General features: G+C 40.2%; 2 protein-coding genes across 12 annotated transcripts in view; one reads left to right on the plus strand and one right to left on the minus strand.

Moving 5' to 3' along the window:
* SESN1 (sestrin 1) overlaps window positions 1–2,043 on the minus strand; it is a 73,401-nt gene extending 71,358 nt beyond the window's left edge. For both annotated transcript variants that reach the window (XM_052696894.1, XM_052696885.1), the window contains exon 1: window positions 1,765–2,043. In XM_052696894.1, coding sequence (XP_052552854.1) covers window positions 1,765–2,028 — 264 coding nt within the window. In that variant the 5' untranslated portion in view covers window positions 2,029–2,043. The remainder of the gene's footprint in view (window positions 1–1,764) is intronic.
* A 546-nt stretch (window positions 2,044–2,589) lies between these two features.
* Window positions 2,590–24,854, plus strand: CEP57L1 (centrosomal protein 57 like 1). Of its 10 annotated transcripts, none has more exons than XM_052696942.1 (12): window positions 2,616–2,707; window positions 7,427–7,472; window positions 14,195–14,339; window positions 16,069–16,236; window positions 16,833–16,954; window positions 17,425–17,529; window positions 17,843–17,920; window positions 19,632–19,730; window positions 20,448–20,525; window positions 20,630–20,850; window positions 22,183–22,327; window positions 24,404–24,854. In XM_052696942.1, the coding sequence occupies exons 1-12, from the start codon at window positions 2,670–2,672 to the stop codon at window positions 24,626–24,628; spliced, it is 1,470 nt and encodes a 489-aa protein (XP_052552902.1). In that variant the 5' UTR covers window positions 2,616–2,669; the 3' UTR covers window positions 24,629–24,854. The 10 variants fall into 10 exon arrangements, with proteins under 10 accessions (XP_052552931.1, XP_052552920.1, XP_052552902.1 ...); XM_052696952.1 differs by lacking the exon at window positions 2,616–2,707 and adding an exon at window positions 3,095–3,500; XM_052696971.1 differs by lacking the exon at window positions 7,427–7,472 and having other exon boundaries at window positions 2,590–2,707.
* The last annotated feature ends 661 nt before the right edge of the window (window positions 24,855–25,515 follow it).

The raw sequence follows: 25,515 nt of genomic DNA on the forward strand, positions 1-25,515 counted from the left end.
GAATAAAATTCCTCTGAAGCCAACAGAAAGCCATTTTGCAGACCCACAGTAGTCTGCAGCATCCAAAATGGAATATGTGCACTGGATTACTTCCTCCACAAATGCAGATTCGAAGAGTAAAATAAACATTTACATTTCAGAGTTCAATCTCAAGAACTAGAGTCTGCCACTCTGTAATCATACCTAATTCTTCTTTTAGATCTCCTAAGAAGAAGAATTACAATAGCAGCTTCTGAAGACTTAAAGCAATGCTGTACTTGACTTCCTTAAACTTCTAGAAAACCTTCACTGCAACTTGTATATACGCAATTAGTTTTGTATTCATGTACTTATTTTGACAGCCATAAGACTTGGACTTATGCTTGCTGTATGGAGAAGCAGTGGACTTGATTGTTTACTGGAACTGTTTGGCCCATCTAAACAAGCCAGAAAGAAGTTTCTAATCAAGACTTGTAGTTAAACATGCCAAGAACTTGACACTGATACAACTGAAATAGACATCAAATCATAGTCTGACCTCCAAAATTTAGGATAGAAATAGTCATGTTTTCAGCCTTTGATTAGACTGATAAATGGTGCCTAATAAAAGCAGGTCTTCCTTTTGCAGTCTGTTCCAGTGTCTCATACTGTCCTCACTGGGAATGGGCCACCGTTCTTCCCATTTGAATCTTTAACAGGGAAGACACTGATGAAAAGGCACCAGACAGAGCTTCCAACTTAATAAATAAGGTTTTATCATGGGTTTCTGTTATTGTTGTTTGCTTTTAAGAGAAGCATTATAAATGCCAAGTCTTTCCCATACATGTGACACACACGTATTTGCAGCTCTTACTGGTCAATTTGCCTTGAGAAAATGCCCCATACAGCCTAAACTGCATAAGTTCAAGTTTCCTTTATTGCACACTAGTGAGGAGCTCCGCAACTTAAAACAGAGCCTATCACCCTGAGTAATCCAAAGCCAGAATTGCTTTGAACCAGTTCAAAGTAGGACAGAGCAAACCACAGAACTCCATACAAGTTCATTCAAAAATAAAGAGAAATAAATAAACATTTCTCTTCCCTAAATTCCCCTGTATTTAGTCTGTTAATGTTCAGGGAGAAAAAGCACAATAGTGGGAATCGGGGAGCTAACTCCAGGCACGGCTCTATGCATGCACTCTGAGCAAAAGAAACACCTTAATTTCCTCTTCCTACTCTGTAGTATTTTTAGCAGTACTGCTGCGCTCCTTTGATGGAAGCCTCAGCTTCAGGACTTTTGCAAAAAAACCTGGTGAGGTGAGCAAGAGAATTGCAGCGTCAGTAACTATAATTAAGCTGTAACAGGAGAAGAGTACAAAGTAACACTTCTATTTGTTAGCTCAGTCGGTTACTGGGTAAATCTCGCATTGGCTGGACTATCTCCGAGCTGGACAGGAGTTTGAATCTCACTGATTCCAATGGAGGAAGAAAAAAAAAGAAAAGAAATGAAAAAAGAAAAGAAAAAAGAAAAGAAAGAATTTTGACAGGCTCTGTTTAAATAGCATTGAAGGCGACACAGCTATTAAAAGCTCAGAAACCTCTCACATTGATATACAATTTTAATTGGTAACCACGTTCGTGGTTATCCCCCAGTCCCTCCTGAGTTTGCACGAAACAACCCGGCACTACCGAGCAACGCAGACCCGAAGCAGAGCGCTAAAGCTGTCAGTTCAGCCCTTCTCCCGGCCGCCCCCGCCCAGCACTCACCCCTCAGAGCTCAGAGGTCGTCCCCCCCCCGTCGCCCACCTGCACGCTGCTCAGAATGGCCTCGCTCCTCTCCCTCACGTCGCGGAAGGGACAGCGCTTGGACAGCATCAGGAGGCGGACCAGCGCCTCGCTCAACCCGTCCCGGGCGGCGGCAGCGGGCAGCCCGCCGGCAGCGCGCCCGGGAGCGACGCTCTGGCTGCGGCGGAGCACGGCTTGCCCGACGTTGTCCAGCGCGGCGGCGCGGGTGGCGGCGTCGCGGCTGCAGAGCCCGTCCCAGCGCAGCTCGCCCTCCCGCTCCTCCATGGGGCCGGGGCGCGGCGCCTCCTCGCCGCCGCCTCAGCAGCCCCGGCGCGGCCGCCCCATGGCGGAGCCGCGCGGCCGCGGACAGCCGGCCCGCCCCCCCGAGAAAACGAGCCCAGAGCCGGTGGCCCGCGCCGCATGAGGGGAGGGCGGGCGCTCCCTCAGCCCCGCCGACCGCGAGCCCAGTCGCTGGGGCTTCGCCTTAGCCGGCGGGGAGCGGGGCGGCCACCGCCCCGCGGTGCCGGCGGCTCCTCCTCCCCGCCCTGGGCATGGAGAAGAGGGGAGGGTACGGTCCCAGCCCTGCCTTTCCCCCCAGGCCCCAGCGCAGGGCGGCCCCCTCAGCCCGCCCCACCGTGCTCAAGCAGGGCCGGGCCGCCTAGCCAGCCCCCCCCTTCGGAGAACCCCTCGCCCACGGGCGGCCCCGCCCCCGAATTCGGGGAGGACGTGATGGACGTCCCTACCAGCCAATCGCCTTCCAGCGCTCCCAGCCAGCGGACCAATGGAGGCGAGGAGCGGCAGAGCCACCAGGGAGGGCTGGGATGCGTAGTCCGGCTGCGGGGCGGTCCCGCGGCGGTGAGCGAGGCGGAACTACGCGTCCCAGGAGGTAGCGCGACGCCCGGTGGGGCGGGAGCGGCTGGGGCTGGATGGAGCCCCGCCCGCAGCGGGGTGTTGGTGAGAACCGGTAAGGGAGAAGTCAGTGCTGAACAAGGGTCTTTTCTTAACCTTTGTTTTGGTTTATTTTTCCTGTCACCTCAGGTTTTTCAAAAAAGAGGCTTGCCGACAGTAAAATAATTAAAAGAGCTCTGGCGGTAGGATTTACTAAAGAAACGTGCATTGGCAAAACGCTTATCAAATGGGCTCCTCGGGCGGAGCCTTTGGTGTAGCCTGAGTGAGTGTATCAGCAGAAGGGAGGAAAAACAGCCCTTGCAAATGAAGTACATTGACCTTCTAAACTTGACCGTAAAATGAAAACAGTCCCTGGGATATTCCCAGCCCGGTGCCGAGTGGGCTAGTTCTGCTGATCCCTGGCATGCAGGCTCCTTCCTTCCTTTCTGCAGGAAACAAGCATTTTGGGGGAGATTCGATTTCCATTTCAGCCAAGTCAGCTCCCTGCTCTGAGCCAGCCCCAGCATGGTGCTGGGGCTGACAGAGAGGGGGAAGAGTGTGAGCCAGGGCAAGGCAAAGTCAGCAAGATGTGAGCTGTGTGACCTGACACAGTTATTTCATACTTATGACAATTCAAATCCCAAACTCAAAGCTGCAGTTGAGCACAGAATCATCCACCTGCACACCACAAAGGGACTGAGGGATCCAGAGGCTCCACGAGCCATGCTTGGGCTGCTCACAGCTACCAGCCACCAGCAGCTCCTTCACTGACAGTCTGACTTCTTCAGCTGGCATTCCTTTCACCCTGGCACAACTTCTCCACAGCTTGCAAAAGGAGCATCATTCTGTCACTACCTGCAGCTCTCAAGGTAGACCAATCTCCTTTTTTCCTTTTCCTCCCACAAAAGCCTTCTGCAGCGAGGCTGCTGCCATTGCTCATAGTGTGTGCAGGCCTGGGCTGTTCTACACAGCTGCTTCCTCTAGGCCTTTGGCACCTATGTGAACAAAATATCTACCAAAGTCATCGCTACCTGTTATAAACATCAGTCTTTGCTTCTCTGAGCACTCGGGGCCTCCACCCATCATAACTGGTGGTTTCAATGAAAATAACACAGCTAGTGCCTTTTAAGTTTTCTTTTTTTTCTTCTTCTTTTTTTTTTTTTTTTTTTTAATTAGCTCCCACTTCAGCTTCCTGTCCTGTTCTGTTGCCACTCGTTATGGTCTCCCAGCTTTCCTGTGCACAGGCATGTCACGAATGCTTGCTTTATTTCCATCTAGATCTTGATCTGCAGAGGTTGGATGTGTGTCGTTTTTCCCATGGTAAGCTTGTACTTGCTAGATGTCTCAGACAATGCCTACATACATCAGAGATCAATAAGGCAAAATAAAATCAAAGCTGAAATGTTGCTGTCAGATGTTAGTACAGCTCATATTCCCACACTGAGTGCTAAGATTGATTGAAAGTCACTGCACTGCCTTTTATCTTTTAGAAGTTGTTTTTTCCACTGACTGCAAATGAACTCTGGCTACAGGAAACAGATTGTGAAACTGGCTCCAAGGCCTAAACTTCAAATTTCAGCTCTTTGTTTGATAGACTTTAATGTAGCGCTTTGGTAATGGAGATGAAGGTGGCTTTATTTTTTCCAGACCAAATCTCTGTGGTTTTCCGATACTGGGTCAAGCTTCTGTATTCACTGCAAGACACTGTGGAAATCAAGGTCAAAGGCTATAAGCAGAATTAATCAGAGCCTGAAGTTAGGGGAATGTGTTTGTTTCATTCGTGTGTTCGCTGGCTGAGGTTAATATGCTTGTTTTTGATCCCTAAAGAACGGATAAGAGAAAGGCAGAATTATGAAGGAAACAATCTGGCAACTCATCCAGAATTAGAGCATTTGAGTTTTTAAAATGATAAGCTGAAGTAAAATTTGTGGCTGTTTTAAATCTTGGTATTTCCTTCCTTGATTGTTTATCAACTTCCCTCTATTTTAATTACACAGTCTTTTATAGCTATATGCAAATTATATCCAACTGCAGAATTAGAAAAAGTTCTGAATTTTATTTTATTTACTTTTTTTCTTACCAGTTTCTGCATGTCACAAAAATCACAAAATATGTCACTTTGCTGCAATGTCTGTTTATTCAAGTACTGCAGAAATAGTACTATTAACAAAGTAAAACTTGTGCAATTCAGAGAGAACTGCTTTTTAAATTAGATTCTTTCAAATGCTTTCCGTTACATCCATGTTCTCTGAGGCTTATTGAACTCTGACTAGTAAATACTTAGTATGGGATCTCTCTGTTCTACAAGTCCTGTTTACTATAGAGGCACCACAAGACCAGGGGGTACTCTGGCACCATCTTTGAGGTGAGGCCCAAGCTACTTCCTGGCAAGCTGGCCTCACTGATGAAACAATGTATGATGTGGAAGAAAATGTGGCCTCATTCTACTTCTGAGCAGTGCTTGTAGATCTGCAGTGTGTTCTGGCCCGATGTGTGTTGCACTGGAACCAAACTCTGCCAGCCTGCACAGTGGTCAGCAGTACAGCAGGGCTGGGGAAGCGAGCCATCACTTCTTAGGTGTCCAGATCCTCTTGGTAGAAAGACTGTGCTGAAGCCTGTCTTGCTTTAAGAGTTTGGCTCTCATTAACCAGAACCACAGACCATGCAAAGTCATCTTGTATTTTGTCAACTTGCTGACTGTTTGCCATGTAACCATATGAATGCAGCCTGAAAGACTGAGGGTTAGACTTCAGAACTAGAAATTCTGCTCCAACTAACTCCTTTAGTCTGTTTTTGGATAGAAATGTCCAGATTTGCACCAAGCTGTGTATCGTGATACCTGTCTGCTCTTTGTGCCCACTTGTGGTCTGGGTAGTAGGTAGAGCAGCTCTGAGCGAGGTCCCACTGCAAAGTTCTCTGAGCCCAGCAGACTCACTCCAGTAAGGTCAGGTTCTTTTGTCAATAGCCACTGCTAGTTTTGGTGCCCGTTTGCATTTGGCAGAAAACTCACCTTCAGTGTGACAACACAGTGATGAGAGATGCAGCTTTCAGTTCAGGGGGATTTATGTCAACACCTGGTAGCTCCCGGGAGAGTGTCCTAGGTGTTCAGAAGGATTGCAAGTGGAAGGGAAGTGCTTATCCCCTCATCACTTGAAATTGTGTCCCTGTCAGAGAAGATGGCAAACATGTGGCACTGGTGTAGAAGAGAAGGAAGGGAGTAGAGGGGAGGGAGTGTGGTGTTGTAGCCATAGGTGCTGACCTAGGAGAGGAGATCCCTGGTGGTTGTTCCCAGGCCAGTTCTGTTGTTTTATCCAGGGACTGTTTACTATAAGGATGCAAAAATAAACCCAGGACTCTCTTCCAGTAGAGGAGAGAGATGCATCCTTGTTTTACTTTGTCTTTTGCGTCAGCTGCCTTCTCCTTGCCCTATACTCTTCTGTGCTTGTCTGAACAGGGTCATAACTTCAAACGAAAAGGTGGTGACTCCCTGCTTCCTTCCTGCTCTTCCTCTTCCTAGTCTACCATGGTGGTCAGGGATGTGATATGAATGCTTCCCAGGAAAGCCATTAAACTCCCACTTCCTGGCCAGTGCTCTAACTGCTGGGCGACAGCATAGAGAAGTTGGACACTGCTTCCTCCAGCTATGCTTTAAGAGAAAATGAATGCTGCTTACTGGGAATTTTTTATTTGCTGACAGCCAAATAGGACTTTCAAACACCTTTGGGCTGTGCAGTTACACAGACTTTGGTATTTTCCAGGAATAACACAAAGAAAAATGCTCTGGCTAGCAGCCATTTGAAATGAAGACACAGACCAGAGAAGCTACAGGGACTCTTTATTCATTGTTTTAAAGACCAGATTTTGGCACTCACCACTAGAAGAGGGCTCCAAATTCTGAGTCCCAAGAGGAAAAAGGTGCCAAGCACCAGGGTGTGACTTCACACACATCCATGTTCATAGCATTTCCCTGCAATAGCTCTTATGAGCTCCCCTGCTGAGTATACTGCTTGTTTTGGCCTTAAAACTGCACCTTCTCTACATGAAGGGAGTGTAAGCCAGTCATAACCAAATACAGGATTCAGGCTGAAAGGCTGAGACATCTATCCTATATCAGTCCTATCCCTTTGTGATTTACTAAGGTCATGTAGAACACCAGGAATTTATCATGTCCATAGAGATCCACAATTGCATTCTAAGTTGTGTTGCAGCCAGAAATTTGCATCAGGTGAAAAGAAAGGAAATTTCTCTTAATTTAAAGTCAGTTTATATGTGCAACATTGTGCAGGATTTTGGAGCATCGTACTCAGATTTTTCCTGCATCACTGAAGTGATGGAAATTGAAAAATATGGATTATGTGACACAAGTGTCCTGCTGGATTTCTCTGAATGTTGTAAGTTTTCCCAGACAACTCAGGACAGAAGTAGTTACACATCATTTTTGCTTTTCTGGGTACTTACTATGCCATTCTATATGCAAACTCTATTTTACATTGATACTTAGGATACTATATCTACTCAGGGTGCACAACGTGGATGTATAGTGTGAGTTTCTATGCATATCCTAAATCATATAAGTAGATAATGTCATTTGAAATTGATCTTAAGCGTAATAGATCTCAGAAAGAAGGTTGAGGAGTTGTTCTTATACTCAAATCTTCTTGCTGTTTTTCTGCATCTTTAAAATAACTGTTGGTGACAAAAGATAACTTTGAGAATTATTTCTGGCCAGGAAGGAAACATACTTTCCTTATTAATATCTTTCTTTCTTTTTTTTTTTTTTTCTTTTCATTCTTAGGTTGCCTGCTGTACAAATGGAGAATAGAATTCTTGTTCCCTGCCAGGTCCCCAGCTATCAGCAGCACAGAAGTGTATGAAAAAAGTAGGGGTGGCAGTATGTAAAAGGAGACAAATCCTATGAACAATAACTCTCTTTGTGTTTCTCAGCTCATCCCTGCCATGATGTTCTGGCCAAAAATCTACCTCTTACCTCTTCTCCATACTAGGCTGAAGGATAGGTGGATGAAGATATTTTCCTAAAAAAAACATATTGGTAAAAAAATGGTGGGGACACAATCAGTCTGTTTTATCTGCCTAGAGGGCAAGTTGCAACATTCAGAAGCATCTTTCAATGATCCCATCAAATGTTTGAGATGTAAAAGATGAAAATTATCACACAGTGAAAGGTGTTTTCTGTGAATGAGTCAGTATCAAGGGCAGCTATCCCCTGCCTTATTATATTTCTTCATTATAATTGTCATTTCCACCCACATAAACATTTACCCCACCCTACCCTGTCTCTTTTTTTTTTGTTGTTTTTTTTTTTTGCACTTGCCTTTCTAATCTCTAATAATTCTGCCTCTACACAGATACATAGATTTCTATACTGGAAACAGTTTCCCTTGAAAACCTTCCTCTTGCCTAGCAGCCAAGTCTTCCTCTTTTGAATCAAGGGTAAATACACAGTGTCTGTAATTTCCTCCTGTCTTCTTTTGTTCTCTGAAGAGCTGCTTTCAATCTAATGAGTAAAAAAGTGGATTTTGGCAGGGTAAAGTGAAGTGACCAATCTTAGCAAACTATATATGGAAAACAGTATGTGGCATCAGCAGCAGAAAATAATAGTGGATAGAAAAAATAGGTTTTTGCATCTGTCATGGACACTTTTGAGGAGAGCACAATCAATTTCTTCATCAGTCAAGTATACTAAAAGCAAATACTATCTGTTGGAAATGGATCCTAAGTATGAAAGGAAGAAACTAAACAGTTATTCATATGTGGAAGAAAACTTCTTTTTAACTTTCTAAAACAAGCCAGAGTTTAAGGCTAGAAAAGGGGGTGAGAGAATAAGAAGTCCAAAGGGAGAATAGCAAGGAACAAAGGTATAAGATGGTATAAATACAAGGAAAGAGGGGCAATGAGGGAGAAAAAGCAACTGTAGCATGGGGGTGGATGAAAGGAAAAGATAAGAGAAACTGAATTACTAGGGAATTGAGGAAGTGTACTAGTGACCATTGATAATATTCACTTTTGCGTTTGAAGTTTACTACAGAATGATTGTATTTAATTACTTTGGAGTGATTAAAGGCATGGAAATGTAATTGCTTTGATAACACTCTGTTCCAGGCCAGATGTTTTCATGCTAACATATCAGCTGTTACTTGATAGGAACTTGCAGTCTTGTTCCTCTGAACGTTAAGTTCAGTTATCATCTGCACGTACAGATTAAAGCAGTTCACACTAGCTCAACTTCCCCACAAAGGTATGATTTCATCATGTACTTATGACCAAAGGCCCATTTTAATGAGGATTTGGGTCTCCTGTGCTGACTGAAGAAAACAGGAAAGCTCATTACGACATTATGACACGATTGTTTCACATACTCTCAGGTTAGAACCTTTGCCTTAAAAAAAGAAAATGTTTCAAAAAAGCTCTGTTTTTTTCCTCACCATGTTATTTATTTACTTATTGGCTCAAAGTACATTTTCTTTATTCCTCTTTTTTGTTCTCTTTTATCTTGAACAAACAAGAACTAGAGAAATAGCAGTATGGATGTTTACAGGACTGACTCGATGGAATTTTGTTCATTAAAGTACTAGGTTTTACCATGCTTTACAGTACATGTCATGAGAAAACACGGTGTAATTTCTTTTCTTGTAAGACCAAGAAAAGATACTGTATGAAAGTTCTACACGAGACTTGAAGTTCGGGAATGGATAGGTTGAGACTAGAAGTCTCAAAGAAGAAAGTAGGCACTAGGCCTTTATATATCAAGTTCTTAGACTTTCCTTTCTATCTCACAAACAGGAATACAACAGCTCCCATGGATTTACCTGAGTCAACTTTTCAAAAAAAAATCACACGTTGCCAACAAGTTTCTTAACTCTTCTAACAGATTTTAGTTGCTGATTCTGAACTCATTTTAAGTGAGGCTTGAGTGAAGTTAAAGACAGGTTGAAATGCTTTATCGATTCAGTTAGCTTTTCCCTTCCTATTAGTTTTGCAGCTGTCACCATAGCGTTTCTAGCTTGTTTAGATCAAAGCAGGCACAGGAGTACCAGTTCCTTAGATACGGCCCGAACAAGGTCATGTGTTTCGAACTGATTAAAGTGGCTGTGTCAGGATGCTAGACACTGGGTGTTCCCAAAACAACAATGCAGTTTGCCTGCAACTTTATTTATTTATTTTGGTCAGTGGAAAAGCTGTTCTTTGTCTGTCAGGAATGAGGCTGAAAGAGCATTGCGACACAGCCAGTACAGCTGATAGAGTTTTTTTTCCTGGTTCTTGAAGGAAAGCAAAAGGAGAAAAAAATACACTAATTTGAATTGTGTCATTACAATGGCCTCTAACATAACCTTTTGCCAACAATACTTGGCTCAAATAGACAAGGCAGCAGCCAGCATTTGGGGATTTTCTTGGTATAGCCTGTTTTAGGGCAGTTTTTTAGCATTTCTCTTAGAATGTGTCAGGTAAACAGAGAATCGTTCCTTAGTTCATCTAAGCCTTTGTTTTCCATTAAGGAAAAAACATCATGAATTGTGCACGTCAGAAGGTCAGGTCAAAATGTAGTTATCTTTGTATTTCTTTCCACATTTGTTCCATTTTTTTGCCATCTTTGAATCTGTTCTGACAGCATCTCTTTTCCTTAGTTCTAAAAAATTACTCTTGTGGCAATCGAATAACCCAGGACCTCTCTGAGATAACAAGTGCTGGAGATCTTAGTGGCATCCCCTACATTGTCACATTATTCCTGCAGTGTATATCTTTTGGGAAAATGTTAGGTCAGCATTATTTTTTGGGCCTGTTATTACAATTCAATCCTAACATGCTTTTTCATGCGCTGCTCTGCCCTGTGGCATGTGGCATAATTGTATATGTGGCAAAACATTTTTGGACTTCAGTAGAAATTTTTTAGAAAATAATTTAATGCCAAAAGTTGAAGGGTGGAATGGAGAGGAGGGGAGAAGAAGAGTAAGGAAATCATAACTGGTCTTTCTGTAACATTTGGGATTTACTCAGTAAATCCCTTCTGTTCACATACTTGGGCAAGATAGCAGTAACTAAAATTCCAATTATTTATACAGCAGCCTAATCCAGTACTCTGGGATTCAATGCAGGCCATATTCAGCAAAAATAAATATAGATAGTGTAACGATAAATCACATTAGTGCTTGGATGACCGTGAGAAAATAGTCATCTGTAACAAAGTCCAACTTGTTTGCCCTCTTCTGGGGTATGAAAGTTGAAGGGAATAAGGGCATGATCACCCTCCAACAACCTTTATGCAAGCTCACTGCTGCCTGCAAGCTGACAGCTGACATCCAAACATATTTTGGGTACTTTATTATTTTCTCATAAGCTTCTTGTTCTAGTGGGCTGAAAACATTCATTCTGTTTGCTGTCTCACTGGTGTAAATGACTTGGTCCTTTTCTTGATCTATGTCCTCATCTGGGGCCTGAAGCATTGTAGATATTGCACCTGAGTAGAATGGGTATTATAATCTACATCTACCTCCTAAGATATTGAAAGGCTTGTCTACACTAGAGCACCTCTTCTGAAGCAGTTGTGTTGCAGAGCCTCCAGACGCTATAGCAACCATTCCCTCAAACTATTGTATCCTCTGCGTCTGAGAAGTTGTGGTAATCCATAACTATGTCCACAGCAGGGGTTCTGCAAACATCACTGTCTCAGTTGTGCAGTGTTACCTTCCTTCACAGCCATTGCCAAGTCCCTGCTCTTAGAAGTGGCCTGGGGAGCTCTCGCAGCCAGTGCTGCCCTAAGGTGCACATTACTCTCTGCTGTGCTGGTGAAATGGTGGATGTGCATGCTGAAGCCCATACAGGATTGGCTAGGTCGCTATCACTTGGCTGCTGAGCTGGCCTCGTCCCTTTCACTTTCCTCCTTCTTCACCTGCCAAACGAAAAGGTATTGTTCTCTTCCCCTTTTCCCAAATAGGTCCCCCCACCTTTGTGTTACTGGGCTCGATAGAATTTCTCAAATTTTCTGGTGTTTTATTCCCTCCTTCTCTTATTTGTTTTGTTTTGGATCACTGCCCTTCCTACAACCGCCTGCATACCCATCTCCTTGGAAACAGCAGAAGTTGTTTATGGGAAGGCAATAAGGAAACTAATTGATTTGTAGCAGCTGCAGACTTGCAAGAAAGCATGGTTCCTTCCAGGGAAGGATGGCGACTCATGAAGAAGCAAGCTTTCAGTTGTGCTGACTGCTGAAGGGTCAGATGGTAAAGACAAAAGTGGTCATCTTATGCTCTGTTTCCAGTTTGCGTTCCACTGTTAGCAGCAACAGCAGGCAGTTTGTTGTGTGTGTGTACATGCACATTTTTATGGACCATTTTTGTTACTCTTTTTCATCACCAGTGTGTAGGAATTGAGAAGCAATGGAAGGGTAAGTGTTGCTTATTTTGTACTCTGTGCCATTATAGGTACTTTGTGAAAAATCATGCTGGTACCCCACACCATGCCAAGCTGGTTTTACCTGTGGCCACCAGGTGGGACCTCTTGCCTATGAGGGCAGCATGCCCCCATGAGTCAGCCACCAAGCCCCAAGAGCCAGCTGCATGGTCTTGCTGCGGGCAGCCAGCACAAGACAGTTGTGAGCCACCCAGGGAACTTTCTGGAAAAGGCCAGTGGTACATGGGTCACTGGTAGGGTGGATAAGGGGGGCTGTGCTGGTGCTGGGTGGACCACCCTGAAATGCAGGATCTGCCTCAGGGGTGCTAACATGCAAAAGCAGCAGAGTCTGGGAGGCATGAAGTCAAGCAAGCCCTGGCAAAGAGATGCTGATATTAATGCATCTGTGATGACAGCCTGGGGAAGAAGGAAAGTGTTTCCATGTACCTCTTGCACGTCTTGAAGAGGTGGTGTAGATGGATGTGATTTTTTTTTCTATTTTGTATGTATTCTGAAGCAGTACTGAAAGAGCTGTTAGTGGAAAACTGTTTCTTCACTGAAAACTTTCTTCCCTATCCAGTAGGAATGAATTTGCCTAGGGTGTGCTTTGTCATATCTTATGGTCATATCTGTCATATGGTTTTTGTTAGGATTTCTGCTGTTAATAAATACCTTCTTTTTGTCACTTTTGGGAAATCAGCACCTATGAATATCTGTGCACGAGGAGCAAGCTCTCTCTTTGGAGCTCTCACAAAGAAGCACGTCATGGGGGGGCCGATAGCACCACTGTTGCTCTGTCAGAAGAATTTGCTATGTTTTAAACTTGAGCAGTACCATAGTTTTATCACTGAACCTTCACATAAGCTGCTCTTCCAGCAACTGAAGCTGTACACAACCTTCATTTTTTAAAAATTTTAGATTTATCAAATGAGGTGCTTGGTTTGGTGCCTAATTTGGTAGGTAGCCATGATGTGCTTAAAAGGTGCTGTAACTTCCTTCTCTTGGCATTGTGTTTACACTTCCAACTACTTGCAAGACCTGGTAAGAGCTTTCAGAAGTGAATGACTCCTTCTACTTGAAATGTGTGAATTGGTAGGACCTTTAATAAAGGGCAATGAAGTTTGTACTTCAGTGAAAGCATTTGTGCAACATTGGAATTGGTCTCTGCTGTTCCTAAGTAGAATTAGTAGATGAGTAGAAGAGCAAAGAGTACAAAAGAAAAGCTAATTTTTAAAGTACCAGTAAGTCCAAACATACTAAAGATATCTTTAAAACTAGTTTGTTTTCCACCATTTCTCCTAACATGACCTATGGCCTTTCTTTGTATGACCTATAGCCCATGCTTGGTTGTCATAGCATTCCCAATGTAAACAACAAAATGAGGCTTGAATGACTTGTCATAGAATATAGATGGACTGATCTCAAAGGGTCTGCTTTCCTAGAGCTTATACTATACCAAGGCACTTTGTGCAAGTTTCCTTGGTCATGTCTTGAGTATCAAGGAAAGCCACTGTTCGACTAAGCATGAAGAGGCTTCAAATGTGCTTCTGATAAAATAAAGAATGTGAAAGGGTAGAGAGGAAAGAGAATTAATACGTAAGTTTAATAATGGTGAGAATGCTCATAGCAATCATGAGGTTACATGTTAACTATCCTTTTGTTATTTCAACACTATGTCAAAAGCCATGTCTTTATTACATAATAAAGCCGTATGTTAAACAAAAACAACGAACTCTGACACTATTACAATGTACCGGAACAATAAGGAGCCTGTACAAACAGACTGTAAAACTTGCAATGCTTGCTCTGCAGAGACCACTGAGAGGCATATGCTAACTTCTGTAAAATAGATGCTACAAAAATGTTTTAATCTTTGGCTTTTAGAAGGTCACTATTAAGTTTAGAAAACACAGAGGAAAAATCGTAGAAAATTTTGGCTGTTTGAGGACAGTTGTGTTTAGTGTTACTGAAGACATTATTTTGGAATTGCATTAACATACACAATACCTCTGGGTATATGTGGCTTTTTAAATTATTATTTTATGCAAGTGATCTGGCTTAATATAAATACAGCCAGGGACTGCTCAGTGAGGTGCCTTGAAAACTGTTACATAGTTCATTAAAAAGCTAAAGTCACTATAAAGCTCTCTTTTGGCAGGCTATGGATTCTGAATCAAAGGACAGCTTAATAGGAAGCTTTCTTCAGCCTCCAGCTAAAATGATTCCTGCACCCTTTGTTTGTGGAGAACCAAAGAAGTTGGCAGTTGCTGGTGACGGTGGGCCTTCTATCTGCTATAACCAAGGTAAGCCAAAAAGTGGTCTTTTAAATTGTTTCTTGTGAAATCTTGTGAGCAAAGTCTCCATTTTGTTTCACCCAGTTCAATGACTTGCTGCAATTATCAGTCAGTAAGACAGGATGTATATGTGTCCAGAGGGAGTAGTCTCCTTGAAGTCGTACATCTGGAATGGAAACTGCTGCAAGCCTTCTGACATCCTTATAAACTTTGGCTTTGAAAATTGTTTAACTTAAAGATCGTCAGACTTCCTCTAAAAGCAAAGGAGAAGACTTCAAACTCAACAGAAGCTGTTCATGCTTTAAATCCGGCAAAAAAAAAAAAAAAAAAAAGAAAAAAAAAAAGACATGACAGTACACTGACTTGAAACTGGCTTTGTCCTGTGTTATTCAACTCTTTCTAGCTTTAAATCACTTCTAAGCTTTTTTGTGTCATGTGATGTATTGGGAGAACTTGCGAATAAAACAGTAAGATAACTTATTCAGGTAAGTTATCAGCATATTTATCTATGTGAAACATGAATCCACGATGATTATTTTGTGTCTTAATCAGTGATTACTCTCTGGAGCTCACAGGACAAATGCTTGGTGGTTTAAGTTGTCCAGATTACTAAGCAAATCACAAGTTTACCATACTTGGATTTTATTTAATATAAAACTTTGCAATACTGTATAGACATAATCAGTGTATATGTCATCATTGTTCTTTATTTTGTGGCTTCTCCATATGAAGAATAGTTTATTACAGAATTTACATAATGTCATATAGAGTTTGGACTATTTGGATTAAGACGTTCAGCTCAATATTGTGCAGTTAAATGTTTAAATGAGGAAATGTTTGGTATCCTAACAGAAAGATGTAAGAAGTGGCCCCTTCTGCTCTCTGGGACCTGTTATTTATTTACTTATCTTAATTAGGCTAAGTAAAGCTGCTTGGAGTTTTTATGGAGCTATTTTTATGGAGCTATCCAATATTTGCTAGGTATTCCTCTATCAAGAGAGTTGGTATAATGAAAATATCAAGGCTTATGAAATGTCCAACAAGAAGCTGAACTTGTTTGGGAATGTGTCTTAAACTTACAGCTTCTTGGAGAGCTAGTAAGAAGCTCTAAGTTATTTTCAGAATTTTAACTCTGGAATTGATTTGAGGCTAAAAGAAAAATCTCTGATTATTATTATTATTTTCTTTTTAACGTTAAATGCAAGAAATGAGACAGACAAATCATTCACTTTTGAAACAATAATGTTTTTAAAATGCATCTTCTGTTAAAATGTCCTGTTGTATCTGATTTTTCCCCCTGCCTGGAATCTTTTTTTTTTTCTTTTTTTAATCTGTCCACACCAGATGCATTGCTCCAAAAACTTGGATACCTAACTTAAATACCTGTCTTCCCTGCTCTTCTGTAGACAGATACTAACAGGTCTGAGTACCACGTTTTGCTGTACTTGATTTGGCATGATTTCTTCATGCTTGCCAACATTTTGACTGAAAATAGCTTAATAGCTTTGCTGTTCTGTTCTTTATTCTCCACCTATGCAGTAAACACATTTACTTTCTCCTACGTACATTCTGAGTGTGTAATTGTATGGTTGGAGAATGTCATTGCTTTTAGATCTGATCCTAGAAGGAAAAGCTAGGTAGTAGTTTTCCATTTGAAGCGTTTTATAAAAATAGTATGAGGAACTGTGTTACGAGAGCTGAGTGTAACTGATGCTTTATTTTCTAACTGTGGAGGCAGCCCTGAGAACTCTACAAGAAAAGATCCACTATCTAGAGCTGAAGAGGTCACATGCTGAGGAGAATCTGTGCAGCCTTTCTGTAGCAGCTGCTCAGTATAAGAAGGCCTTAGACCATGAGTCCTTCAAAAATGACACAGCACATCACAAGCTGATGCAACAGAGGAAAGGTATTTCTCTGAGTGATAAGGTGTAGCCACACCAACTCAAAGACTGCATAATCCAGGGAGTGTTTGTTTTGACAAACAGCTAATTAATTTAATGCAACCTCCTTTTTTTTTTTTTTTTTTTTTTTCTTCAGAAGTGTGGAAGGCAGAAGTCTGATAATTGTGGATAAAGTTTAGATTTTTTTTTTTTTTTTTTTTTTTTACGCATCTTAACCAGATATTGTATAACTCATAAGACTATTTTAAAGGTAAACAGATTTCAGGTGGTGTGTTTAACTGCTACAATAAGTTAGCATCTGCTTACTTGTATAACACTGCTAACTTGAGAAAAGTAAGTAGAAGGGAATAAACTAGATTCTGCTGATATAAATCAACGTAACAGCAGAGCTCACACCTTTGGAATTCATATTAGAGTCTGTCTCTGGAAAAGCATCTTGATTCTCTTGTCATATACAATATACATTTAACCACATGACTTGTTCAGACTAACAAAACTATTCTTGTCTCTTTTGAAGATAGAGAATTCCTCAGAGAGATGACAAACTAGTTAAATTTATAACTCCCATTGCTGTACTGAGCATCTTTGCTTCTCTTTGTAGATGTAAGTGTGCAGTTAAATGCAGCACAATCCCGCTGCTCCCTGCTGGAGAAACAGCTGGATTACATGAGGAAAATGGTTGAGAGTGCAGTACTGGAAAACAAAATGATTTTAGAACAACAGGTGAAGCTCTTTAACATACTAACAAAGTAGTAAAGTAGTTAAAAATATAAAAATGTATTCCTCATTTTTCCTCAGCTCTGTGTAGTGTGACAGATAGCAAACGGAAGCAATTTTCTGTCCAGCTGGTTGTTGACAACCATTCAATGCATTGTAAGAAAAGACTCCCTAGATGTCACTCTAAATGAGTAAAACCATGCTAATACTTGCACATTTGATAGACAAAAAGACTGCTGGAAATGTAAGTCTTCTTTGTCTGCCTGGTATTTTTCATCACTTTGCAATTTTAAAAATACAAAATTTAAATTATTTAAACACCTTTACTGTAGTGTATGGGGGTTTCTTTGTTTTGTTTTTTTTTTTTTTTGTTTTTGTTTTGTTTTGTTTTGTTTTGTTTTGTTTTTTTTCAGTCTGAAATAATTTTAGTCAGTTGCCAGCTTTACTCTGGCTTATGTTTTCTGACCCATCCTCAGAAAGAGAAAAATCAGAACCAGATGGAACTGCATGCAAAACTTGAGAAACTTGAAGTGCTAGAAAAAGAATGTCTTAAACTTACTGCTACTCAGAGAGTTGTAGAGGTAAGCAAACATGGAATTAGTCTGAAAGTCATTCATTTGATATGAGTTATGTGGTATACTGTTAATAGTGCAAACTTTTGCAAAAGTTTTCTCTGCTAAACCTGAGATCATCAAATACACCTGCGTGAATGCTTGGCTTCCTTTGCTTCTTTTTCATAAATTATTTCAGTTTGTTTTTTTTTTTTCCATTCTGGGCCTTAAAAATTCCATCAGTTCCTATTTTATCCCAGATTACAATTACAAACAACTATAGGTTTCTGAATTCAGTGTGACAAACTGAAGTGTGACTAAGCTTTCTTGCTTTCAAATTCAGGACAAAATCAAACATTTAGAAGAAAAGCTTTGTAAAGAAGAGCGTCAGTACAAGCTAATACAAGACAAAGCTGCTCAGGTAGACTGAAACAGTTTTATTTGATCTCATTTTTTGTTACTGAAGGAAGCTATTCTCTCTGTCCAAGATACCTTTTTAATAACATTTAAATTCTATATGTTTAAATCCTAGAGTACTGACTCGTGGAAAACTCCTGGAGTACTAACTAGATTAGTCATAAATTACATGAGGGAAAATTTAATGTGTTGTGTTTCTTGATCAGGAAAGATTCTGCTTGGTTTTGTGTTAATGAGAATTCATCAGCCTTAAGGCTGCAATCGGGGATCTAGGTAGAGTATTAATTTCTAGAGAAACTGCAACTGAATCAGATAATCTCATTTTAAGGTAACTAAAAATAGTCATATAAGTACCCTCATACCTCAAGTAAGGTGGTTGGTCTCTTTGTATTCCTTTTTGTTAAGATTTGCTGAAATTTAATGTAATGAATGTAATGTTGGAAGACTCTTTAATGGTTATACATTGCTTATTAATAGAGAGTTTGTATAATTAGTTGCTCTGTGAAATCACAGTCAGTTTGTTGGGCCATCACCCATTTCAGAGAGGAATATTTCTCAAAGTGAGCAAAATCAAAGAAACAAAGGAGCAAATTAGATTCAAGTATTCTAAACCTTCGTCGAGAGGTAGCAACCATTTTGAAAGAGTTGTTTGTGGTGACATTCCCCAGAGTGGGGGGTGCAGAGCTGATGATGAATCTTGGAACAGTGCATCCGTAAGTGAAGCTGAAAGCTTAAATTAATAAATAATCGGAGGTAATTTTATATCTCTTTTAAGGTCAGTTTGCTTTCATCAGTCCAGGAACCTTGCAGTAGGTGGCCCAGATATTTGATTACCTCCACAATACAGCAGAATGGCACAGTTGAAAACCTGCAATACTGGGGGGGGGTTCTTTCTTAAACTGCTGCTTCTGCTGAAGAGCAGAAAGCCAGCTATGAAGACTTTATGTTCTGAGTAACATTAAGAATAACTCCCAGAACAAATAATCTGACCTTAGCAGTAGTATAAACATTTGCTCAAGAAGGGAGGTTAGCACAATGAATTGGGTCTTTACTATTTGTCCCACCTTGATTCACTGTAGATCGGTTTAGGTCTGTTGGATCTGAGTTTGGAAACACAGGGTGTGGCACAGCTGATTCAGCTTCCTTTTGATGACAGAAAAATTAGAGTAATCTCAGTGCAGTGATGAACTTCCAGCATTGTTTAGCCGGAAGTGCTGCGCATGCCAAAACAAATTTATTGTCCTTTTGGTTTGGGAATGGCTATTATCCTGTTTATCATGGGCCTTTATATCAACTTTGAACTTCAGAGTAACGTGTGGATTGTCCAGTAGGCTTGACGTCTATGATACACAGATGGATTCAGCTCTTTTTGTCTCCAGGCTGTAAGATCCCAGTGTTCACATTCTTTGGATTTTATGATCAGACCTTTAGCAAGCAGCAGGATTGTTTTATTTCAGTTACTGGGCGTTATAGTGGAAAAGCACACTTACTGCAGCTGGATGTGAAAATGGAAACTTGTTAGACAGTTATGTCTGATGCCATACCATCCCAGTAACCTGTTCAGTTTTTAAGCATAGGTTATGCTTTCCAAGCAGAATAGTTAATAGTGCCCTTAAATGGCTCTCATTCATGTGTGAAAGAATTAATTAGACTGTGTGATTTCAGACTTCTAATGTTGTATTAAATAGTTGCTTTCTTTTTGTTTATGCACACAGCTTCAGACAGAATTTGAGATAAACCGAATTTTGATGCCTTTGGATTCATCTGAAAGTGAACTTAAAAAGAGAAGCAAGAAAAAAAAAAGCCCTAAGAAGGTAACATGAAGTTTTTCATTATCACAGTTTCGCTGATAGCATCTGACTCGCACAGAGATTGGAATTTGTGAAAAATGGTAATGTAAGAGCCACTTGATTTGTCTGCTGCACTTTGTTCAGTTTCCAAAGTGAGTAACAGTGCCCAATACCTCCATTTTTTCTTTTTAATTTTTTTTGCTTTTGGTAACTAAAACTGGGACAGAGCTGGCAGCACCTCATTGGAAAATGTTCCTGTACTACCATGACAACAACCTTTGTTACAGTTTTCCTCCCCTATGTTCTGCCTTATCTGCTTTTCAGTTTATCTGGCAAAATTAGCTTCCAAAGTAATTTTAAAGTAGGCCATCCTAAGATGGCACGTTTTAGAGGGATTGTTGAAATCAAGAGAATTTTGCAACAAATGTTACAGGTCAACCAAAATTTTGCAACTCTAGTTTTGCTTAAGTAAGCAAAGCTCAATTTTTTAAAATGTCTGTCTAATTGCCAACGTATCTACTAAGTGAATCTGGAAGATAATTTATCTCAGCTGTTATTGTTTGAAAATCCTATTCCTTCTATGTACAGTAGGGAAATGTTTTTAAAAAAACATGAGGGAAGCTGAGCTGATGCGTTTCACAGCTTCTTTATTTGAATTTTTGTTATTCTACAAAACAAAAAAATATCGCACTGTTGGTTCAGCACACTGAAATTTTTCTTTCTTTTTCTGTTTTATGGCAGAAAAATCCTATGATGAAGGAAATTCATCTCCCACAATTTCATGTACAGGCAGGTGTGCTACCTTTTGTGGTTGGGAAGGTGAGTGAAACCAAAAATTCTCACTAAATTGGCATCTACCATTTCAGTTTCTTTGCTGTAATTGTTAGTCATGTTTGTAGACAACTTACTTGTTCTTCTTTAAGTCTGTCAGCTCCAGCCATTCTCTTAGTGCAAATGTGCAAAATGTGTTGCATATTATGAAGCATCGCAATCCACGTATCACATCACAAAGACAAATCCAAAATAGATCTGGAATTTCAGGACAAACAACTCTTTCAAAATCTGTATCCTCATCATCTGCTGTCACCAGAAGACTTTCTGACTTTATGTTGGGAATACAAGATGAGCTGAGCCAAATGAGCTTGTGAGTAGTCATCCTCTGTATTACGAGTAAAAACGACTTCAGCAATAGCCCTGTGAAGCTGTGGGTGTACTATACTCAAACCTACCAAATGTAGGACTACATGTGAGAATTTCGTGAGCAAGCCTAGCTGGTAGGATTTTTCTCATTCAAAAACTTCTTTTTGTCCTGATGTTTAACTGATCTTGTAAGTGAGCAAAATACTCTTTAGCTGAGTTTGTTTTCCTGCGCTTATCTGCTACTGAAGTAAGAAACACAGCAAATAAAAGAATCTTCCAGGCCTGGGATTTTTAGAAATTTGAAATATACTACAAGATCTATAAAATATACCAAGAATGTTCTCATGTGCAATACTTTAAGAAGGTTGAAACATACTTTCCTGCCAGAAAATGAGCAGAATGTGGGAAAAGCCAATGCTCTAAATGGGACTGTATGTATCTTTCTTGCCATACAAATAAATGTGAAAGAAAAGTTGTGTTTTTAGGCATCTTTATTTTAACACAAGTTTGTAGAATTGTGAGCTAAAGCTATGAAGCTGGTCGTATAGACGTCAACATGATGAGCTGAGGTTTGAACAGGGGAGGACGTGTTGATTAAACCAGTTTGAATGTTGACACTGGTTTGAAACATTTGATGTGGCAACATTTAAACTGGCAACCAATCTCTTCTTCAAAAAATAATGGTTGGTTTAATCATAGCAGTTCAAGGACAGGAATATTTTTCTTTGCATCAGCAACCAGTTGTCCCTGTTAAAGTGTCAAGAACCAACAGTTAGTCAGAAGTTAGAAAAAAAGCTTTGAGCTGTGGAAAAAGATTACCTAACAGAGCCTATGCTTTCAGTTTGTTCAAATGTCCGTGTATCAAGCGAGTCTAAAGCATTCATTTTAATTAACCTGATTAATGTAATTAAATAATACAATTTGCTGCTGATCTTTTTGAGGAGAATATTTCAATTTGAATAGTCTGGAAGGAAAACTAACTTGAATTACTAATTTAAAAAACACTTTTCTGTATTACAGTAAGCTTTCAAAGTCTGCACTAAGTTGGGCAAGAACTTCATAGCTGCTGTTGTCCTCTGTTTACTTTCCAAACTCTCGTCAGCTACAAATCTGAAATGAGAATCAGAGCCCCTGGGGGGAAAAAAAAAACAAACACCCTCTTTTCTAGAGTGAATATATTCCAGATGAATGTGTATTGTGTAAGGGAGTAAATAATGCTAAATTGCTGTACTCTAGACAGAACAGCTGGCAATTCGTGCAATACATTGAAACTATTGGAGGAAATCCTAGAGGCTATATCATGAATAGTTAACTGTGCCATTTTTGTTTTTAACAGTGAACATCAAGTACTTCTGAAGGAGATCCAGGAGACTCAGGACTCCAAAATTCGTGAAGATCTACAACAGAGGCTGAATAACCTTGTAAAACAAATGAACAGTAAAGGAGAACAAATATCCAAGTTGAAAAAACATGAGAAAAGCGTAAGAAAAAAATGTAAACTGTCCAGCTAGCAACACTCTTGTTAAATGGCTCTACCTTTTGTTGTCAGTAACTAGAATGCCACTGGAATGCTTAAGCTAGGTTGTTTCAGTATAGGTGATTAACATTAGGTTGCTAACTCAGTGTTCTTGTACCTGCAATTCCTCCTTTAAATCATAAAATGGTGCTTAGAATTGGCAGGTAGATATGTAGACCAGTGAGAAAACTTCCTCTCCTGTGGCAGTTCTTCAGTATAGAGCAGAGTTGCTCAGTCTGTCACTTTAACTCCCTGTATTAAGATGGGCTGTTGAGATTTCATTCCTTTGTGCCCTTTCTATCTGGAGAATGAGAAAATAGAAGCTATATTTCCTGTACAGACAGGCTTGAATGTCTTGTATTTTACTGAAAGATTGAAGTTTGTTATTAACCAAATAGTTTTACTGACTGCAACTTCTCTCAAAAATCATAGCCAGACAAGCCTTTTAGATTTTTTTTTTTAATCCTTAATCTACACACATTCTGTCAGTATTTTTTGTAGACATAAAAAACAACTACATGTCCATAGAAAATCACACTTCTGTAGATGAGCTGCTCAGCCTGCTTGTAGCAATTTGCTTTGGAACAAAATAAAAAATGCAACCTATAATTCTGTCAGATATTTTTCTGTTCTTTCATCTTATTTTGTAGGATAAATAGGCTCCCGTAAGAGCTTTACTTTTGCAGGAAACAAAAGAGAACTCAGTGTGAGACCTTGTGGAAGGGGAAAGTGATATTTAATTTAAATGCAACCAACTTCATTCATTCTTTGATAGATTTTACTCAGTTAAACTTTTCATTATCCCATATACTTACAAAAACACTTATATCAAAGTCTTGTTGGGGTTGCATTTGAGAAAAGTGGACTGCTGAGTCATTGCTGACTCTCTTGGCAATGTCTACTGATGTATGGGTTAATATCTAACATTCTTGAGAAGCCAGCAGTTGGTGTTACTCTTTGCCTTAGAATCTTGGTAACATGATCCTCAGAAAATGGACAACAGCACCTTTACTTTTTCATTTTGCATATCTTTATGGCTACAATCTGCCTCATTTGGGAATGATGGGAAGAAGAATGGCACATTTGTTGTGGTGCAACCCTGTTGTCCTTCTTGAGTGTTTGAGAGTGTAGATCTTTTGCTGGCAAGTTGTCTGTGCTGTGGCACAGCCTTATCAGAGCACATGCCTTACATTCATTATGTAAATAGCATATTCTTCATGCTTGTCTGTTTGATTACCGTCCATCATACCTTGGTTATCAATACAGGCCACTCCTGTAACATCTGGTATCTGTTGTTTTTTTTGGCCTTTTTTTGTTGTTGTTGTTGTTTTCATGGACAGACCTATTTATTTGAATTTCACGCAGATCAATCTTAATATTTCTGGTACATATTTCTGCATTTAGAACCTGTCATGTTAAAAATACTGCAGTCATCTCTGTGTTTCCCACTTAATAATATACTTTAGAATGCAATTAAAATTAATTTTTTCAGAAATGGATAAATAACCCAAATTGGTGTATGGAATGTTTCCAGCTTAATTTTATCTTAAGGATATTTTCATGCCAAATGCAAGTCAAGGCTTTATATTTGACATCTAAAAAATATTCTATAGCAATCAACCATACTTATTTAGTTTCTTGACTTTGTTGTGAGGCTTCAAAGTAAGCTGTCAGATATGGTGATTCATAATAAGCTGTACAGGTTTTATAGCTTCTTTGCTGTTGTTACACTGGTACAATCTGAAATGGGAGAAGACCATTGTAAATATAAATTGGTTACAGATGATGTTCAGGCTCTTTTAAGCAAGCATTTTTACTTCACAGAGTAACAGGGTTCAGCAGTCTTTTGAGTGTGGATGAGGTCAGTTTTCTATAATGTTTTCTGTAATACTTTTAGTTTCACTAAGACAACTATATGCAAGATTAGTAGGCTTTAATGATTTTTAAAAGTCCTTTGGATGTCTTTAGTTTGGAATTTGGTAGAAATTTGGTAAGCAGTAGCAAAGTGAGTAATGTTCTAATTAGTAATCTTTCTTTGTAGGTGCAGAAATTAAAGCGAAAGACTCAGAAATTGAAGAAAGAGGCAGCTCATGTCAGACCAAAATGTGATAACCAAAAGGAGGCAAAGGAGATTGCAGGCACTGTAAGGGAAAGTATGTCCAAATCTCATGCTGGGCAGAAAAGCAGAAGCTCCCTTCAGCTGCTAAAAAGTGTACAGAAGCTTCAGTCAACACTGAAAAAAGATGACATTGTGTGGGAACAATAATTCTAAAAATAAAGTTTTTGAAGCTGTCTGACAGCTAGTAAATACTGAATTTCACAGAGTAGCTTTTAAAAATAAAATAAATATAGCATTTCTCATTCTGAACTGTCTAATAACTGGTAGGTCAGTTTGTTCACCTCTATTAACTTTCATGTAGCATAGCTATAATTCCAGTACACTGAATTGTAATGAAATGTTTCAACAGATTAATTAAATGCTTACTAATTAACTTGTCAAATAAGCCCATACCCTTCTAGGCTTAAAATAACATGCAATCTTTGATGTCCTGCTCTTCACCATCTCCATCAGGAAGATTCTTTGAAGATTCTGTGACATAAACCATCCTTGTCTCTAAATTGGAAAGACGTGGATTTGACAGATGGATCACCCAGCTGATAGGGAATTGGCTGAATGATCATACTCAGAGTCGTAATCAACAGTTTTATGTCCAGATGTAGACCAGTGGCATTCCTCAAGGATCAGTTAATGGGACAGGTGCTTTTTAACATCGTTATTGGTGATGTGGTCAGTGGGATTGGATGCACTCACAGAAAGTTTGCTGACAGTTCCAGGCTGTGTAGTGCAGACAACGTGCTGGAGGAAAGGGATGCCATCCATAGGGACTTTGACATACTTGAAAGGAAAAGGACTTGGGAGCATTTCTTCACAAGAAGCTCAACATGACCTGATAATGTACTCTTGCAGCACTGAAAGCTGATCTTAACCATGGCAGCATCAAAAGAAACACGGCCAAGAAGTGGAGGGAGGTAATTGTCTCCCCCTGCTCTGTTGCTGTGAGGTCCTACCTAGACTACTGTGTTCAGCTCTGGGGTCCCCAACATAATAACAAGGATGTGGAGCTGTTGAAGCACACCCAGAGCAGTGCCACA

Source organism: Tympanuchus pallidicinctus, unplaced genomic scaffold (assembly GCF_026119805.1).
Source record: "Tympanuchus pallidicinctus isolate F22 unplaced genomic scaffold, pur_lepc_1.0 scaffold1, whole genome shotgun sequence".
NCBI lineage: Eukaryota > Metazoa > Chordata > Aves > Galliformes > Phasianidae > Tympanuchus > Tympanuchus pallidicinctus.

Bases quoted from the DNA above. Each gene is read 5' to 3' on its own strand.
- CEP57L1 (XM_052696942.1), top strand. From the start codon at position 2,670: ATGGAGCCCCGCCCGCAGCGGGGTGTTGGTGAGAACCG. The intron at 7,473-14,194 runs GTCCCCAGCTAT...CTCTTTTGGCAG, and splicing joins GAATTCTTGTTCCCTGCCAG to GCTATGGATTCTGAATCAAA. The intron at 20,851-22,182 runs GTGAGTAGTCAT...TGTTTTTAACAG, and splicing joins GAGCTGAGCCAAATGAGCTT to TGAACATCAAGTACTTCTGA.